Source organism: Microtus oregoni, unplaced genomic scaffold (genome assembly GCF_018167655.1).
Source record: "Microtus oregoni isolate MIOR12 unplaced genomic scaffold, Mior012 000041F_ref0000270, whole genome shotgun sequence".
NCBI lineage: Eukaryota > Metazoa > Chordata > Mammalia > Rodentia > Cricetidae > Microtus > Microtus oregoni.
The window spans coordinates 8,785,355-8,804,539 of NW_024543208.1; the positions used below are offsets into that span (position 1 = coordinate 8,785,355).

General features: G+C 44.0%; 1 protein-coding gene across 4 annotated transcripts in view; it reads left to right on the plus strand.

The window, feature by feature from the left end:
* Nucleotides 1–19,185, plus strand: part of Cdk5rap2 (CDK5 regulatory subunit associated protein 2) — a 191,490-nt gene that overhangs the window by 134,538 nt on the left and 37,767 nt on the right. For all 4 annotated transcript variants that reach the window (XM_041632521.1, XM_041632522.1, XM_041632523.1 and 1 more), the window contains 4 exons: nucleotides 1,485–1,716; nucleotides 8,822–8,947; nucleotides 13,793–14,366; nucleotides 16,150–16,382. In XM_041632521.1, coding sequence (XP_041488455.1) covers nucleotides 1,485–1,716; nucleotides 8,822–8,947; nucleotides 13,793–14,366; nucleotides 16,150–16,382 — 1,165 coding nt within the window. The remainder of the gene's footprint in view (nucleotides 1–1,484; nucleotides 1,717–8,821; nucleotides 8,948–13,792; nucleotides 14,367–16,149; nucleotides 16,383–19,185) is intronic.

Here is a 19,185-nt window from a genome sequence, read left to right on the forward strand (position 1 = left end):
ATTTTCCCATGTGCTTTTTAGCTCTGTGTTGTCTCCTCCAGAGACATGCCTGCCTGGTCTCTTTCCTATTTTTTAATTGGACCATTTTATTTCATTATTATTGAGTTGTAATACTTTACATATTCTAGGTTTGATTCCCTCTTCTCGTGTTTTGAGTATGTTTGAAATTTGCCACTTCATCTGGCCTCTAGATTGTCTACTATATACTAAATTGGAACCTATGATTGGTGTGGTAAAGATATGCAGAGGCTGAAACTCTAGGCCTAACATTCATGTTTGGAAGACAGGCGGTAACTATGGATTTTCTCAGGCATTACAGTGATGCTAATGTCCTCTGAAAAAATGACAGGGACTCTGAGTGTGTAACAGGAAGCTTTGGCTTGGACTTGAAAGTCAAGGGCTGTTCTTTTGAGGGTGGCACATCTGAACTCTCCTGATGAATGGCTTAGTAGGGAAGCAGAGGTGAGCAAGAATGAGTGTTTAGACAAAGCATATGCTAAAGCTCTGAAGTGCAAGAAGCATGGTATTGTGAGGAGCCTATAGAAGTTTTGTGTGACCAGAGAGTAGGCTAAAGTGGGGATGAGCATTGACTTAGACTGTGGGTCATGCTGTACTATGGTGTGGACATTGATCTTTGACTTAAAATAACCAGGAAAATAGTTTTAAGCACTAAGGAATAGTCAGTTTGCCTCTTTGCAGCAGCATGGAGTGGATTAGAGAAACTCAAAATGAATGCTATACTTCCCAGGAGGCTGCTTGGGTGAGAGCTAGGAGCCTGTACTGGGGTGCCAGAGGAAGGTGAGGAGAGTTAGAAGAACTGAGAAGCACCTTAGAAATTGTACATACGGAAGTCTGCTGAGCACTAAAAGGGAGTGATGAGAAGAAAGGGAGGTTCATGAAGACTCAGCTTCCTGGCTGGTGTAGTGAGTGGATGAGTGCAATAGCTATGGCAATAGCCTGCTGCTGGGGATGCGGCATAATGAAATCAAGGCGTTAATGACCTCTAAAGCTTTTATAGGTTAGACTGGTGGGAAGCTCTGGGTTTGAGAAATACACTAGGTAGCAACCCAGTCAGTAGCCACTTAAGTAGGGGACTTGCAAAAGCATAAGACAGATGGGCTCACACTAGGAATGGTGGGAAAACAGATAAAAACAAAAACAAAAATAAAAAACATTTCTGAGAAGACTGTTAAATATGAAATAACCAATTTTAGAATGTTTGAATTATCCAAAGAGAATATGAACCAGAACCCAGAGGGTATTAGGAAGGACCCTTAACAGTGTAGGTATATGTCAGGGAGGGGGTGGGAATCTGCCACTATTTGTGCTCTTTCTTAGGGATGGACAGGACAGAGATGCTGTTGTATAGGGCTAGATGTGTGGGTGAGCACCTCTATTTTAACCAATTTTAAAAACACAAAAATGTTGCTCATAAAACAAAATATGTTTTAAGCATACTCAGTACTGTACCTGTGTGTTTCCAGGATGCTGAGAAGACAGAATTGATGATCAAGTTAAAAGCATCTGAGTTATTGGAAAATGTGTATGATCTTCCAGCCTCCCAAGAGGTGGTAGCTCAGCTCCAGATTCAGGTTCTAGAGCTTCAAGGGGAGCTGAAAGAGTGTAAAACACGCAATAAGAAACTCCATGACAAGCTAATTCTGGCAGAGGCAATGATGGAGGGGATGACAATACCCAACCCTGTGTTGCTGAATGGTAAGCATCAAGAAAATGTATTCTCCATGAGCTGGGTGAGTGACCCACAGAACTGCCTAAAATGCTCTTCCTATTGTTTAGAATTGCAGTGATTTGTATATAAGTTCCATGAACTGCAGTGATTAAGAAAAATGCACAGTGGAAAAATATGAGAAGGGAAACAAATCAGTTGGCTTCTTTTTTATTCTGGAGTCTGGAGTAGTAGGATTTGTAATGATCTCAGGTCATGGAGGCAGGGTCTCTCCTGCTTTCCCTTAGAATTGTGTATGAATGCCTTGGTTTGAATCTGGATTTTTTTTTTAACTATTTCCCAGGCCTGTGAGAGACTTAGCAGGTAGCAGTACAATTTGTAAATGATGGTCTTCTTTGCAGAGTTATCAGGCTAACTTGAGGCTCACCTCAAATACTACTGACTTTTTGTCTCTGTACATATAATCCACTTCCCTAGTCATGATTCTTCAGGGACATAAGGGTTAAAATATGCCTATGGAAGCAGAATCCAAAGACTTGGACAAAACCTTTCAGACTCCTGAACTAGTGTCTCCTACTTCAAGACAATAGTACTTCAAGATTGTGGATCACCATTACAGTGGGTGATTTGAAAGAAAATGACCCCTACAAGGAGTCGCATTATTAGGAGGTGTGACTTTGTTGGAGGAAGTGTGTCATATCACTGTGGAGGCAGGCTTTGAGATCTCATATATGCTCAAGCCATGCCCAGTGAGACAGACCACTTTCTGTTGCCTGTGTATCAAGGTGTAGGACTCTCAACTCTAGCACCACCGGTCACAACATACTGATCATGGACTAAACCTCTGAAACTGTAAGTGAGCCACACCACAAATGTTTTTCTTTATAAGAGTTGCTGTTGTCATAGTTTTTACGATTTTTGTTGTCGGTGGGTCCTGAGCAGCTTGCTTGCGGCGGGGCAGGCTGGTTCTGGTGACAGTGAGGTTCCTTGACCGGGAGAGCTGCACAGACCCAGCCATGCGGTGAGTGGCTGGGCAGGCGACAATGAGTCCCCAGAAGGCACAGGTTCTCAACATCCAGAGGCTGGGTGGGCGGGCGAGTGGGTGGGAGACACGTGGACAGACACATCATACAGAATAGAATTGGATATTTATCACTTAGAGGCGGGGAGAAGAAGAGAACAGAGAGAGAGAAAAGGGGGGCAGAAAATTGGGGAGAAGCAGAAGCAAAGCTGCCTCTCTGAGAGGAAGACGGAAAAGAGAGCGAGCTTAGGCCGGAAGATCAGCCTGCCTCAGCGAATGGGGGAGGGAGTGGGTGTGGCTTGTCTCTTAAAGAGACAAAAATCATAACATTCCCAGCTCTTTTTTATAATAAAAAGTGGGAGATTAGACACCACAGTTTGACGTGTTGTATGAAAAAGCCACAATTTTTGAGCTTACTGTAAGGGTTTTTTAAGCTTAATAAGAGTGATGTAAAGGCATGATCTGCCCTGTCACTGAGCCGCCATGCCACAGCACAAGCCGCAGAGGGGAGCAAAAGGCTGAAACCAAAAAAACTGCACCATGCCGTGGCTGGAATTGAAAAAGCCTGCTGGAATTTTAAAAAAGCCAGGGAGCCACCATGGGCGGTTGGTATCCAGAGCCAAAATTGTGAAAACCCACGAAACAGCGCACCCAAGGCCTTAACGGGAATGGATATGAATCGGCGCAAACACCCAGGACTCGTGGGCGAGCATCCTCGGACCACAAGTGGGGTGTTATGGCTGGCTGGATTCAGTCGTTCGGGGTGACTCAGAAACCAGAGGCTGAGGCTTCTCTGAGCAGCATTTACGATGAGGGAAGAAAAAAGGAAAGAGAAGAAATGGGGAAAAAATGAAGAAATTGGGGAACCCTGGGTCCCCAGTCAAATGCACTGTATGGGGAGTGTGCAGTGCTAACGGGCGGGGACTGACCCCGGGTCAGTCCAAACACGATTCTGGTTAAGGGAAGCAACTGTAGCAGAACAGGGGGAGACTCACCGATTGAAACCAGAAAGATAGTGGTGGGAGTGGGGAAAAAAAAACAAACCCAGTTCAGGATCCTAACCCTGGGAAAGGAGTTTCAGGGAGGAGCGCCTATCTGAGTCGCGGGGCACCAATTGTTAAAAATACTGCAAGATCCCCGGCGGCAGTAGGCAGTGGGCCCACAGAGCAGCTAGTCCCAGGCAGAGACGGCTGCCAGTTTCCAAGCAGTGTCTGGTCCCGGACGGGCTGGTCCGAGTGAGCCCGGCGGTGTGATCAGGTGGCGGGTAGAAGACACATGGACAGACACATCGTACAGAATAGAATTGAATATTTATTACTTAGAGGAGGGGGGAACAAGGAGAAGAGAAAGGAGAGAGACAGAGAAAGGAGCAGGAGAGAGGGAGCACACGCGCCAAAAGGGAACAGTGAGAATCAAGATGGCTAGAGGAGGGCAGGGGTTGCCAGGAGTGGGCATAGCTTGTCTCTTAAAGTGACAATTAACCATAACAATGGTGTCTCTTCACAACAATAGAAACCCTAATTAAGGCAGATGTTGGTTCCAGGGACTAGGGTATTGCTATAAAAGACCAGACCATGTTTTTGTTTGGAGGAATTTGAACTTCAGTATTTTGGGTTAAGAATGAAGTAGAGTTCTTTAATAAGCACTTCTTAATGGGCAATACCAGTAGGAGCATGGAAGACAGTGTTGCTAAGAGTGATTTGACCTGGCAGGGGTTAGCTCAACAGGCTTCGGAGTTGTTTTAGTATTATTATGCCTAGAAATCGTTCTTGTGATATTTTGGTGAAGAATGTGACTGCTTTTTACCTTTGTCTGAAAAGTTTGAGGCTAAAATGAAGAGTTTTGGATTAAATCCCTTGGCAGAGGAAATCTCAAAACATCCCAGTATAGAATCTGTTGTGTGGTTGCTAGTGTTAACTCTAATGAAGATATATAATGAGAAGGAGCAAGCTGAGCAAGGAAAAATACAAAATTTGAAATTTGAGGAGTAAAGGGGCACCAAAACATGGAATGGAGCTAAATCCTGTGCAGATAGCAGATGAGGGAGGGGGACTTGATCGGGGGAGGGGGAGGGAAATGGGAAGTGGTTTCGGGGAGGAGGCAGAAATCCTTAATAAATAAATAAATTTAAAAAAATCAGAAAAAAAAAGATTAAGAAATGAGTGAAAGGGGAATGGTGACCTCAAGGCATCATCCCACCCAGCTAAATTTCCATTTTATGAAAGGGAATTAAAGGCTTAGAGCCAGGTGTGGTGCACACCTTTAATCCCAGCACTGGGAAGGCAGAAGCTGGTGGATCTCTAAGTTTGAGCTCAGCCTGGTTTGCAGATCCAGTTCCAAGACAGCCAAACTTAGGAAGTGAAGGTAACCATCAAAAATGGAAAGCTGGTGAAGATATAATTGATCAATGGGGCCATGTTCCAACCCCAGTAAGCAGCAGAACTTGGCAACTTTAACCATGTGGTCCTGGCTTTAAGGATAGAAGAAAGGACTAAGGAAAGTCACTGAAGCCAGCTGGGCATGTGTCATGGGGTGTCTCTGAATGGAGGCCAGAGAGACCATTTGCATGAAGCTGTGAAGTTGAATCCTGGATTGTCTTGGAGATCTCAAAACTTTAGAGATGCCAGAACCCTGAGCTACCTGCCGAGGAAGCTGCTAACAGGAAGTGGAACCAGCCCAGGAGAACGAAGTGTGTTATAGTCAACAAAACTGAAAGGAGTTGGAGATCTGAAGAGTGCTTTCATATCAGACATGGAGATGCAGAGTTTGGAGTGTGCCCAGCTGGGTTTTCAGTCTTGTTTTGGACCAGTATTTCTTCACTGTGCTTCCTTCCCTATCTTTTGGAATGGTAATGAATATCCTGTGCCATTATATATTGAAAGTATGTGATCTGTTTTTTGATTTTATAGGTGATGGCAGTTAAGAGATTGCATGAATTTCAGAAGAGACTTTGAACTTTAGACGTTTAAATAAATTGAGACTGTTATAGACTATGTGGATTTTTGAAGTTAGACTGAATGCATTTTTTGTATTATACTATGGCCATCAGCCTTTGGGGGGCAGGAATAGAATGTGGTCCCTCTCTATTAGAAGCTGTGGCTTTGTTGGAATGGGTGTGGCCTTGTTGGAGGAAGTGTGTCACTGTTGGCGCAGGTTTTGAGGTCTCATATGCCCAAGTGTCTCAGGCCACTTTGTGTTGCTCTTGGATGAAGATGTAAGAACTCTCTGCCCCTGCTCCAGCACCATGTCTGCCTCCATGCTGCCTTGCTCCCCACCATGATGATAATGGACTGAACCTCTGAACTATAAGCAAGCTACCACAATTGCATTTCCTTTATAAGGAAATAAATTTCCTTTATAAGAGTTGCCATGGTCATGGTGTCTCTTCACAGCAACAGAAACCCTAACTAAGACAGCCAACGCTCTGAGAATCTGGAGAGTACAGAGAACCCTCATAGAATAGTTCAGGTCAGCACAAAAGTAGCACTTATATCTTCCCCAAAGGCTTATGAAACTTCAAATGTACCCATGTTGGCACTTGATTCTGATCTCCTACTGTAAGCAATTGACAGTCACATGATGAACCTTTATCCACAGTAGGAACCCTGTGTGCCAATCTGTTCTAGGCTGTGTGGTGATAGAAGCACAAAACAGATGAGGTCTCTTTCCAGCTTATGTTGTTGAGTGTTTTTACAAGGAAAACATTCAATTGAGGTGGCTCACTTAACAGTTTCAGAGGTTCAGTCCATTATCATCATGTCAGAGAACATGGTGGAATGTGAAGACAAGCTACTTACTGTACAATACAATGCCTGTGAAAATTGCAGCAGGATGAGGGGCTTGGGGCATGAAGAGTGAATAGGGTTCACTAACACTCATGGGTGTTAGAATGCTCTGTGGCAAGGTGGGATTTGGTTGGAAACTAGGAGCAGTTAGCATGCTTGTCCTGAGTGAAGGAACAAGAACAAAGGCCCTGGTATTGCTTTATACTTGAGAACTTGGGTATGGAGTAGGGAGACCAGTTACAGGAATGGCTGGTGTGCATAGCATGGGAGGGGGCAGGCAGAGATGTAGAAGATGAGGTCAGTGAGCAGCAGACCAGGTGCACTATCAGAGACTATTCTAGGACTTCATCTTCACAAGAGTAGAAACTGTTGGAGGCTTTTGAGCCACACAATGGTGAGATCTCACTTAAGCTTTAAAACAGGAGCTGGCAAAGTACTGTCTTTGGCCAAATCAAACTTGCTGCTCTCTTTTGTGATTTAAGCTTATTGATAACTAGCTCTATTCATTCACATAGCAACTGTAACTGTTTTATTATAAAGTAGAGTTAAAGGTATGCTAGAGACCCTAAAGTCTAAAAATTGTGTCATTTTGCTTATTGAAGGAAACAGGCCAACTTGTGTTTTAAAGGGATAGTTTTCTTTGCTCTCCATTGGAAGGATGGAGTTGCCCTGCAGCAGTATAGGAAAGATCACAGTAGAGGCAGGAATTGGGGGATGCTAGATTTCTGGCTAACAGTTTGTTGAACAATCCTGGTAGAGACTTCAGGCAGGCAGCTGGAAACAGGTGAGTTTGTTGTCTAGGAGAGGGGAATAAGCTTGAAAAGAAACCAGGGAATAACCACATATACTAATATTTCATATTGTATAGCTCAGGTCCATAGAGATGAAACTGAGGAGTTCTAGAGGTTAGAGGTTCTACTGAGGAGCAGCAGCAGGTGAGGTGGGATAACAAGTAATGGTGACATCTCAGCATCTCAGAAGCTGAGTTAGAGTGGTAGTCAGCTACTGAGAAGATGAGTCTGAGGGTCTGTCTGCCTTGGTGTTTAATGAGTCCTTTAAGAAGGAAGCTTCTGTGGGAGGGGCCTGATGGGCATAAGTTCCAGAGTGACTACACTGAGGCCAGAAGTTGGAGACACCAAGGATAGACACCTCTGTGGAATTGCACTGATGTGAGGTGTGATGGGCAAGGGCCACCAATTACATTCAGACTACCACAGAAAGCTCAACTGTTTCTAGCTTGCCAACAAAAGATTCAAGTACTAGATAGGAAACTGTGTCAGGTCAGAGCATTTCTAGAGTAGGTCAGGGGTGGGAGGTGATTCTTGTAGCCCTGGGTTTCCTGTGGCACTAATCAAATGAGTCTGTTAATTGTTGAACCCATTGCACACATTAAATACATGCTCTAATTGAATCTTCCTGCTGTCTTTGGAGGCAGTTCCAGTAACTATTGTCTCCATCTTAAGCATAGGCAGCAGTTAAAGAGAGGAAGTGACTTGGACAGTTACTCTGGTACTCATCGCCAGGGCTCCATATGAAGTAGCCTGTCTAATTCCAAACGCCTAACACATAATACTCTATAGGGATTTTGTGATGCTCTGTAGCCAGAGGCAGCTTCCCTGTAAGTTTAGGCTGTCTCTTAGATTCACTTACTTGGGGTTTCAAGCTCAGTCACCTTCTACAGAATCAGACTTCCCCTCCCTCCTTTCCCACTTCCCATTAATTCTTCCTTCCATCCATCTAGGCATCTAGTCACCCTGTTGTTAAACATTATCTGATAGTCTGCTATGTCTTCAGTCAGCTTGGAGAGTAGGAAAAAGACAGACCACATACAGTTCTCCACCTTCTGAGAGTTCCCTGTCATATTGTAGTGGGGGCAGATAATTAAGCAGTGTTGGGGGGGTGGGACTTTAGAGGTAAAGTGCTGTGGCAGAGGTGACCCAGCCAGAAGAGGGACTGGCATTTGTCTAGGACTTGCCATCTGCTCTACACACTTGCTGAAACTCTATAGAGTGCATCAGCCAGGTGTTGCTCTGGCTATCACCCAGAAGCCTCTGGGACTTCTCTCACTTTGGAAAAGTGGTCATGGGTTGATGGAATTTATTTTCTCACTCATAGTTTTTTGAGAACTTGAACTTAAACCATTTCAGACAAGCTGTACTATATTTATGCTTTTATGTCCTGTTATGGCAGCTCGATAGATTAATTTTATCTTATAAATTGCATTTTGCCTCCCCAGTGTTTTTATTCTCCCAGTTGTGTCTTTGTGTTCTTCTCAGTTGCTTGGCTAAATTTCAAGTCTCCCGTTTTATTTTTCTTTCTCATTGCCAGAGCCTGCAGCTGTTGTGAGAGCAGTCTACCAGGACAACCCAGGCAAGCAAGAAGGACCTGAAACCACACGCTCTGCTTGGAAAGACAAAGAAGCGGACAGTAACCAATACACGAGCTTTGAGATCGGTTAGAATTCCACCATTATGCAACAGCTACTGAGTACTAGGCATTGTTCACTACTATTTTACATCAAAGTCCTTACTAGGTCCTAAAAAAAAAAAAAAAAAACCTCTCTTTAGGGGCTTCTTTATCATTCCCATATGACAAAGGCCAGGTGAAGTTATTTGAAAATAACTGACTTAGGGTCACACATCTGGTAAGGAGACAGGAGAGTCAGGGAATACCATAATGTCAGTGGGACTTACTGGTCTATTGTCAGGTGCTTCTGCAAGGTGGGTTCAGATTGTTTATCTTGAGGACACAGTGTCATCTTTCAATAGACCTCACATCAGGGACATGAAATTGTAGCAGGCCATTAGAATCCAGCTTGGTGTTGGCTGTTGTTGAGTTGCTCTCTGTCAGTCTAGGAGGAGTGAGACCAAGACTGTGAACTTTCCCAGTAGGTCAGTGGGGGTGTGCAGAGAGGAGAGAGGACTCCAACAAGTTTGTATCCCCTCCCTTTAATTATGAAGTATTATAAGCCCACAAATCTACACAAAGGACACAACATTGATTCACATTCCTGTCCAGTTAGAATGAGCTAATGCTTATTCTTATTCTTTTTACCTTAGATTTTTTATCCTTTTGTTAAAAACAAAATTACTTTTGTTTTACATTGAATTCACTTTGCAAAAAGTCGTGGTCATTGAGAATTCTAAGTCTGTGGCAAGATGGCAGGGAGTAACCAGCCTATTGAAAAAGACTGAGCTATGGCCCAGGGGCCCAGCTGTGTATTCTCCCCAGGCTGGAGTTTCCTGTGCTGATTGCATGGTCTTGTGCTTTGGGGTGGTCTAAGCTTTCAAGAAAAAACTGCTGTGCCAGGCAACAACCTGCTAGTTAGCTCAACTGTGGGTCATGGTTTGAATGTGGACTGCCTCTCACAGACTCGTGGGTTTGAACACGTGGTCCCATGTTGGTGGTGCTGTTTTTAGAGGCTGTGGAATGTGGTGCTTGTTCATTGCTAGGATTAGTGAAGGCTTCTTCTCTCAGTACCCATTTTTCACTGGGCTGCATTGATCTTTCAGAGTGTGCCTCCTGTACTGTGGACATGTGACTGCCTGTGCTTGAACTCCTTCTCCCTTCTCCCTTCATCTCTACCCAAGATGTACCTTTTGTGGACATAGTTTTTGTATATCCTAGCACTTGAGCACTGGTGTTGTTGACTTATTCAGTGACTGCTTAGCGCAGGGCTGCATGCCATGGGTGACAAGTTTAGCTTTGGCTCCTTTTTCAAAACCACCTTGGTAGGTGCTTGGGGAAGAAATGAAGGGCATCAGTTGCACAGGTGCTATTGGTCTTACTCTTAAGAGTTCAGAGCTATTCTCATTTGCCTCTGACACAGGAAACTCCAGTCCTAGGATGCTGGCAGAAGGCAACAGGTGCAGTGTTTCTCCTTTTTATTTTGGGTAGCTCCAGCTTTTAAAACCTTGCCCTCCACTTGAGTAACACAGACAACTCAGGTAAAGGTGCTAGGCTCGCCGGCAGGTCTCAGTACATAATGGTCTAAGTCCCCAGGCCTGCCAGCTTGCAAGTTCAGGGAAATGGATGGATGGGTAGGAGGGTGAGTGGGTGGATGAGAGGTAGGTAGATAGATAGGCAGACAGACAGATTCCTTTCCTACAACATTCATGCATTTTTATCCAAAAGTATAATTAGTTTGCTCAGACCTTCATCAAGGGCTGCCAAGGACAAAATGGCAAAGTTACATTGTTTTACTGGTGCTGCCATGAGAGTTGCTATGCATTAGCCTTGGAGCTTGGGAGTTCCTGCCTCTGCTAAATCACAAATGGTTATAGATTGTGGACTTTGAGAGTACTTCTTGGCAGGGAGTGGGGAGGTTCTTAGCTTTTTTCCCCCTTTTGTTGAAAATAGATTTTTCTCTCACATAATGTGTACTGATTATGGTTTTCTCTCGCTCTGCTCCTCTCAGTTTCTCCCTGCCTCCACTCCCTTTCTATCTCTGATTTGAAAACTATCAGACTTCTAAGGGGTAATAGTAAAATATAGTCTTGGCAACAGCATGGGTTGTTTGGAGATTCTTATGGGATCCCTTTACCAACAACTCAATTAGATGTAACCCAAACCCAGTAGTGAAAGCTTCATTTGGTGACAAGAGATGGACAATTGGGATTCTGTCCTCATTATTTGGTGATTTTGTTTAGATCACCTTCATATATGTATATATTTTAGCAAGGATCTACTGTGTTAGGTTTCTATACTTCCTTGAAAGTATAGGAATGTTATATTTGTTTCTTTGTTAGGAGCAAAGTTTAAAGTGGAGGTCTGAGTGTGAATGTGAGGATGCGCATGCTCCTTGGCACTTCAGTATTGTATACCCGGATATCAGGGCCAAAGTCTCCCAGACTCTGCCTTCTTTTTCCCTTTATCTTTGCTTGAATTTCTCACCTGGCTATGTTTTGACTGGTTATTGGCCACATCAGCTTCTGGTAATAAAACATATTCACAGCATACAGAAGGGCGTCCCACATCAAACAATGTGATTGATCTTAGTTTCTTTGAGGGAACATTTCTTCTTGCTATCTAATGCAGGTAGTGCACGGAGATTGCTATGTTTATAGGGCGCCCAACCTTTGATGACATTTTAGTCTACAGATGTGTTGGGCTGCATCCATAGCTTCCTGGGGCACATGTTACTTATGGAGCTAAGGTTGGATACATTTACGTATTTCTTCATCTTAGAGGATGACTCCCTGGAACAGAATTTTTGTTGAGTTATCACTTGGTTGTTCTTTCTGTTCCTTGCACTCTGATCTACAAGAACTTACCACATACCCTTTCTGCCACTCAACTCGTGCCAGATACAGAGAAATAGATTAATATCATGGTTCCTAATTGATAACGTATTGTACACTATAGAAATGCTATATCGAGAATACTTCCATTAACACATATATCCACTGCTGTCTAAAACCCAAATGCTGTTGGCATTGTGAACACTGGCAAGAATGGACTTGTGACTTTGAGGAACAAATTGTAGAACCTGTGACTTCACAGAATATTGATGATTGTCTTTCAGAAAACCATTCTAGGTCATCTGGTCCAGCTCACGTGGTTCTTCTTAAAGCCTTTTCTCAAGCCAGTTTTTGCTTGGATGCCTCCCATTATGAAATCTTCCATCTTTGTCTCAGTGGGTGGGTGCACCCCTCGTGGTCCTGACTTCCTTGCTCATGTTCTCCCTCCTTCTGCTCCTCATTGGGACCTTGGGAGCTCAGTCCAGTGCTCCAGTGTGGGTCTCTGTCTCTTATCTCCATCCATCACCAGATGAAGGTTCTATGGTGATATGCAAGATATTCATCAGTATTGCTATAGGATAGGGTCATTTCAGGTTCCCTATCCTCAGCTGCCCAAGGAACTAACTGTGGACATCGCCTTGGGCTCCTGGGAGCCACTCTAGGTTCACGTCTCTTGCCAACCCTAAGGTGGCTCCCTTAACTAAGAATTGTGCTTCCGTGCTCCCCTATCCAACCTTCCTTTATCCCAATCATCTGGCTTTGTGTGAGCCTAGCCAGTTTGGATGTTCACCTTCCTAGATATGGACGGAGGGGGGAGGACCTTGGACTTTCCACAGGGCAGGGAACTCTGACTGCTCTTTGGACTGGAGAGGGAGGGGGAGAGGAGTAGGGGGAGGAGGAGAAGGGTGGAAGGAGGGGGAGGGAAATGGGAGGCTGGGAGGAGGCAGAAACTTTTTTTTTTCCTTTTCTCAATGAAAAAAAAAAAGAAATCTTTGACAGATCGTCTCTAGGAAATAGGAAAACAAAGGGCATTCCTGTTTGCTGAGTTCCCTTACTGCTATGTTCAAAAAGCTATACTAGCCTGTTCCTGATATCGTTCAGTACCAAATAAACATAGCTCCTTCCTCTTAATAAGTAGTATTCTTTCTACTTTACAAATGAAATTCGGGAGGCTCAGAACAGTGCAATAATTTGCTTAAGTAAGCTTATTCAAAACAAAGCGGCAGAGCCAGCGTTGGAAACCAAGTCTGTTCATTAAAAAAAAGAAAAAAAATATTTTTCAGGCCTAGAAAGATGTCTCACTAGTTAAGAGTGCTTGCTGCTCCTACAAAGGACCTGTCTCAGCACCTATGTCCAGGCAGCTCACAACTGCCTCTCCTACCAGTTCTGACACTCTTGATGGTACATAGACAGACAAGCAGGCACATAAATGTAGATGGGAGTACACAATTCAAAGGTGAATTCACAGGAAAAGGAAAATTAGACCTGAGTGGAAGGACAAGTGTATATTCAGGCCACAGTATATGCAAAAGCCTGGGATCGTGAAGTAACATGATGTGTGCAGAAGGTTCGGATGACTTTGTGGAAACTCTGTGGGATGCCTCTAACCAGGTCCTGGGAGTCTCAGAGTAGCAGTACTCAACTGATGTGTTGCTGGTTAATCATGGTTAAATTAGAACACTTACCTGAGAATAAGGATGGATTGAGTGGCAATATTGTGTGCTAGTCAGCTTTGTAGAGCATGACAGACTTTTAAGCAATCAGCTTGAAAGGATAGACAGTATTTTGACTCATGGATAGGGTCTTACTGTCCTCTTTAGCGATAATTTTCTTCTACGAGGCCCCACCTCCTAAACTCAGCACAATCTTCCAGCAGTGCCATAAAAATTAAGCTTTTAATGCACAAGCTTTCAAACATTTAAGATCCAGAATTCAATTGTGGGAAACACTAGAGGCAGGTGGCTATTATGTTAGTGTTTGACTCAGCCATGGCTCTGGCAACATAAGGGGTTGATTGCAGCAAAGGAGATACTGACAAAAATTAGTATTTGATTTTCAGATTCTGAAATGTGTCCACCTGATGACCTTGCCCCATTACCAGCAGGCAAAGAGAACATGGGAGACTTCTTAGGCCCAAGCTCTGTAGCCACTTACTTGAATTCTATGAATCAACTCTCCATTAAAGACAGTGTGATTGGGACTGACCAGTCTGAGAACATCAATATCCCCAATGACACAGAAGACTTAAAACAGAAAATCCATGACTTGCAAACCGAGCTGAATAGCTACCGGAACTTCATTGTCCAGTTACAGAAGCACTCTCAGTGCAGTGAGGCCATTATCACAGTTTTGTGTGGGACAGATGGGGCTCAAGATGGCTTGAACAAGCCAATGGGCCAAACTGATGATGAAGAGATGACAGTTTCAAGTTTGCACCAAGTACGGTATGTAAAGCATATGAAAATCCTCCATCCACTAACCCCAGAGATGATTGACAGCGGGATGCTAGAGAGCCTCAAACAGCAGCTGGTGGAACAGGAGAAGGAGCTACAGAAGGAGCAGAATTTGAACTTGAAACTTTTTAGTGAAATCCATAACCTGGAGAACAAGTTCCGAGACCTCTCTCCGTCAAGGTACACCCTATTTCTTCCTGCACCAGCCTCCTACCTTTTAAGCCTGCAGTTCCCCAGGTTGTTGCTAGGCAAGAGCCCTGGAGCTATAAGGGAAAGCTGCTGCTTTGGACAGGTAGAGTGTACGCTAGGGACACTTTACCTGGGTTCAGGCAGCCAGGGCAAGAGTGAAAAGCTACGCTGCATAGTATCACTCTATGCACACCAGTTAGATGTACAGCTTCTGAGATCGGCAGGGCAGGTGGTGCCCTGCTCAGGATGAGGACTCAGGGTAAAAGCTCCACAGCAGTTACTCTGTGGATTGCAGTGTGTTTGCTGAGCTGTGGTGTTTATTTTTGAACTCTGATATTGTATTTTGCTGTGGTGTGGAAGTAGAACGGATGTCCTAGGCAGGTTGGAAGGAATATAAATGTTTTCCATATCTTTACCCTTTAAGGTCATCTTAGAGAAATAAGCCTGTGTTGAAAGCGAGAAATTCTTAGGTCATGAAGATAATGCTTTATGGTTATAAATATATACATTTGCTTCGTGAGATATGGCATAATGGGATCATCTGTAAAGTTGACCTTCATTCTTACTAATTTCAGACAAACACTGCTCTGAATAGTCAAAGAGCCAGAGTGATTTTTTTTTTCAAGACTTCCCAAGCAGCAAGATTGAGGGAAGCTTACTTATTGATGGGCAGTTCTATCAGCCCCCAGGCAGAAAGTGTTTGATTTTTTTTTGTTGTTGATATTGTTTAATTGAAACAGAGTTTTACCCTGTAATTCAGGGGGCCCTCAAACTCACAGTCTTCCTGCCTCAGCCTTCTGACTGCTGGGATTGCAGGTGTGTTGATAGGTAATAACCTATTACTTAGCCACAGATACACTATGCAGGAGACACTCTTAGCTTGTGTGTGTAGATAGAGAACCTGAGACTCAAAGATGTTGCTGTGGCTTGCCTGTGGCCAGATTTAAGTCCATACTGTCTTACTCTTCCTCCTCCACAGAATTGGCCTCTACCTTTAAGATGAATGTCTTGTAATTTGCTTGTAGGTTAACAGTGGTCATGGTGAATCAAAGTGCCTGTCAGGCCTCTTTAGATCCAGCTTATTGTAGCTACCTTTCCTCTCTCAGATTTTTCTCTGTGCTTGCTCCAACATTCCTAGGCTTGCATAGAGAAGGATGGTACCTAATGGTAAGGAGGTGATATTGGATAGTAAAGGTTTAGCAATCTGTGTGTTAAAAGCATAGCTTTACTACCTAAATATTTTTAGGACATTTCCTTTTCTGCATGAATTCATTTGTTGGAAGCCAGGGAGAACTGGGTGCCATAAGATAGCTTGTTTCCATGACCAGTGGGTCCCAAGTTACTCAGTATGTGGTACCTAAGACTCCAGCTCTTTCCTTTGGAAGCAGACAGTCCTATCTTTTTACCCTTGCCATATATATATGAATTTTTGGTGGGTCCCTAACCCTTGGGGCACTTGTTTCTACAATTCAGAATTCTGTCTTTGAAGAGCATATGGAAACTAATTGTTCTCCTGAGTCCTTGCCAATCTATGCTTTAATTGAGGGCTTTCTAAGGTTAAAAATATTGCAGAAGAATCTCTGTTCAAGCATTTGTTGGCTGTTTGAACTCAAAAAAGGAGTGACCTTGTACAGTTTCAATTTTTGTAAAGTACATATGCTTGTACAGCTGCAGGCTTTCAGAAATTATGCTCTGTCATTTTTCCAATTAGTATTAAGGTCACAAAAATTCAATTCTAAAATGACACACACATTTTCCTTCCCTCTTTTATCAGATACGATTCATTGGTTCAGTCCCAAGCCAGGGAGCTCTCCCTACAGCGGCTGCAGATTAAGGATAGCCATGACATCTGTGTCATTTACCGTCAACACATGAGCACCATGATCAAGGCATTTGAGGAGCTTCTGCAGGCCAGTGATGTGGATAGTTGTGTGGCTGAGGGCTTCCGGGAACAGCTAACACAGTGTGCTGAGCTGCCTGAGCAACTGGAAAAGCTGTTTCACCATGGTAAGTGGGTAGAGGCACTGGTCCTATACTCTCTGACTTCTTGCTTGGGCACTGGCAGAATTCACTCCTTGGCTTCGTGCATCTCCTAGCCAGCTATACACACTAACCTATTCTGCCGTTAGGCTCAACAGCCTTCTTCCTCATGGTCTTTGCATGTTACGTCCTCCTTCCTTTTCTCAGCCATTCTACTGGGGATGTCCTCCTTGACAATCTCTATAATGCTCCTGCCACCCGTTGACATCCCGTCTCCGTCACCTGTTGCATTTTTCTTAGACTTCACAGTGGAAGAATGAGTGAGTTCAGTTTTATGGTGTGGTGAGTATGGCCCATGACAGGAAATACACCATCTGTGGTCATGCCAGGAATAAATGGCTGAGCTTGGATTTTACATCTTATCTCTTCGCATAAGTCTGTCTGTTCCTACTAAATCTATTGGTAGCCTTTTTGGTATTTTAGTAGTTATTTGGTTGGAAGTGGGCAGTGATAACTCAGTGCTTTAGTCACTTCTCTATTGCCACACCAGGCACCATGGCAGCTCTTATAAAAGAAATCCTTCATTTGGGGTTTACTTACAGTTTCAGAGGTTTAGTCTATTATCGTCACGGTGGAGAGCGTGGCAGCATGCAGGCAGGCACTGGAGCAGTAATTGGTAGCTGCATCATTTTCTGTAGGCAGAGAGAGGGACTGAGACTGGCCTTGTGGGCTTTTAAAACCTCAAAGCCCACCCCCAGGGACACACTTCCCCCAGGAGGCAACATCTCCTAATCCTTATAATTCTTTCAAATTGTGCCACTTCCTGGTGTTTGAGCATTCAAATATATAAGCCTGTGGGGGCCATTCTTTTTGTTTTGTTTTGTTTTGTTTTTTTGTTTTTTCAAGACAGGGTTTCTCTGTGGTTTTGGAGCCTGTCCTGGAACTAGCTCTTGTAGACCAGGTTGGTCTCGAACTCACAGAGATCCGCCTGCCTCTGCCTCCCAAGTGCTGGGATTAAAGGCGTGCACCACCACCGCGCGGCTGTGGGGGCCATTCTGATTCAAACCACCACACTTGATTGTGTTGGTGATGAGCCTGGGGGTTAGGAATATTACTTTCATATCCAAGATTGAGGGTCTACGATGACAAATGTAGTTACTGAGTCAAGCTGTGTAGGCAGAGCTTTGTCTTCCCTGTAAGATGTGGACCTTCTGACTTTGCTTACCTATAACCTCAGCACTCTAATACCTAGGTGGCAAAATCACTCTAAGGGTTAAGTGGTAGTTGTGAGGCCTTAACTGTGTGAGTAACATATAGCTCTCATGACAAAGTAATTCCTACCACATGAGTTTATGTTGAGTCAGAACTGTGTGCTTTACATGTGCGAAAAGTGAGTTACACAGAGACACAGTGGACTTGGTGCAGTCAGGATTGACTGCTCTTCTGCCTCCATTCAAATAGAATAGACAGTTTACTGTGGATCTTGTGTGTGCACTTTAATTTCATGATGAGCACAGCTGTTCTAATCACTGGGATATATGTGTCCCACTCACATTGCTGTTAGTCTGGGTGCAAGGACCAAGTGTTCCTGTTGCTTGGACATTGCATTTCCCCTTCTGTGACTGTTCAGACCAGTGCCTTTCTACACAGGCTACACTCACTCTCTACAGAAGGCTTTCTTTGTTCACCCCAAGTAGGAGAGAGAGCTGCTTCCTGTTCTTCTCTCTGGGTTATCTGCAACTCATACATGACAGTCTGACTCTGTGCTGGAGGCTATCACAGGAATATTCCAGGGAATCAGAGATTGGAACTAATACCCTGGTATATGGGTCATTAGCCTTTAAGAGTCAGATATCCTCTATGGAGTTAGCAACACCCACCTTCACAGAGCTGTTTGTAAGAATTAAGTGAGATTATTAAAGTGCTTCACGTTGCCCTTGGAAACAGTATGCGTTTGGGAAGTGACAGTAATGATTACAGGAAAGTTTTGGTTGCATCACTGGCCCAGGCTGTCAAACAAAGGATTCTGACTCCTGTCACCATGGGATCACTTTCTCCATTTAAATTAGTTTTCTTGCTCCAAAAATATAACCCAGAAGCCTCGCATGGTGATATAGGTTTATCTCCCAAGCGGGGATGAGGAAAGAGGATTTTTTGTGGTCAGCCTGGGATACATAGATCCTGCCTTAAACAAATGAACAACAACAACAGCAATCTTCTTTACTTTTTGTAAAAAAGAAAAAAAAATTGAGAGGCAAAGTTCCCTCCATCCCCTCTAATCCCTCCATCCCCAGCTGAGGATGGACTATGCTTATCTTCTCTGGGGTCCTCCCACTACCACCATGCTGCCCCTCCTTGAAAGTGAACTCACCAAGGGCAGACAGGACAACTCTGCAGCCATCCTTGTATACCCTGTGTGCCAGGCTTCTGGGAGGAGCCATGGTAGACAGGAAGGAAGAAGCATGGAGTTGGATTGGAGATGCTAGGTATTGAGTGTGTGGGACAGGAGGAGCCAAAGAGGCTTCTGGGCAACAGTAGGAGGCAGGCTGGGTCAGCCTTTTACAAGTCAACTTCTGCACTGTGATCCTCTTGTTTGTCACACAAGGAAGCCAAAGCTAGCCTTTGATTTTTGCTTTTTCTTGATTTCTGTGTTACAAAGATGACACTCCCTCACTGTGCGAGCTCAGAGCTCTTAGGTTTGCCAGAGAAATGGGAGCAGTGTTTTCATGACATGCATGCCAAGCTCTTACATATCTGACAGATGGTCTCCTACCACCTGTGTGGAGGCAGTTTCTACCAAGAAATTCAGTTTATCAGTTGTTAGGATTCC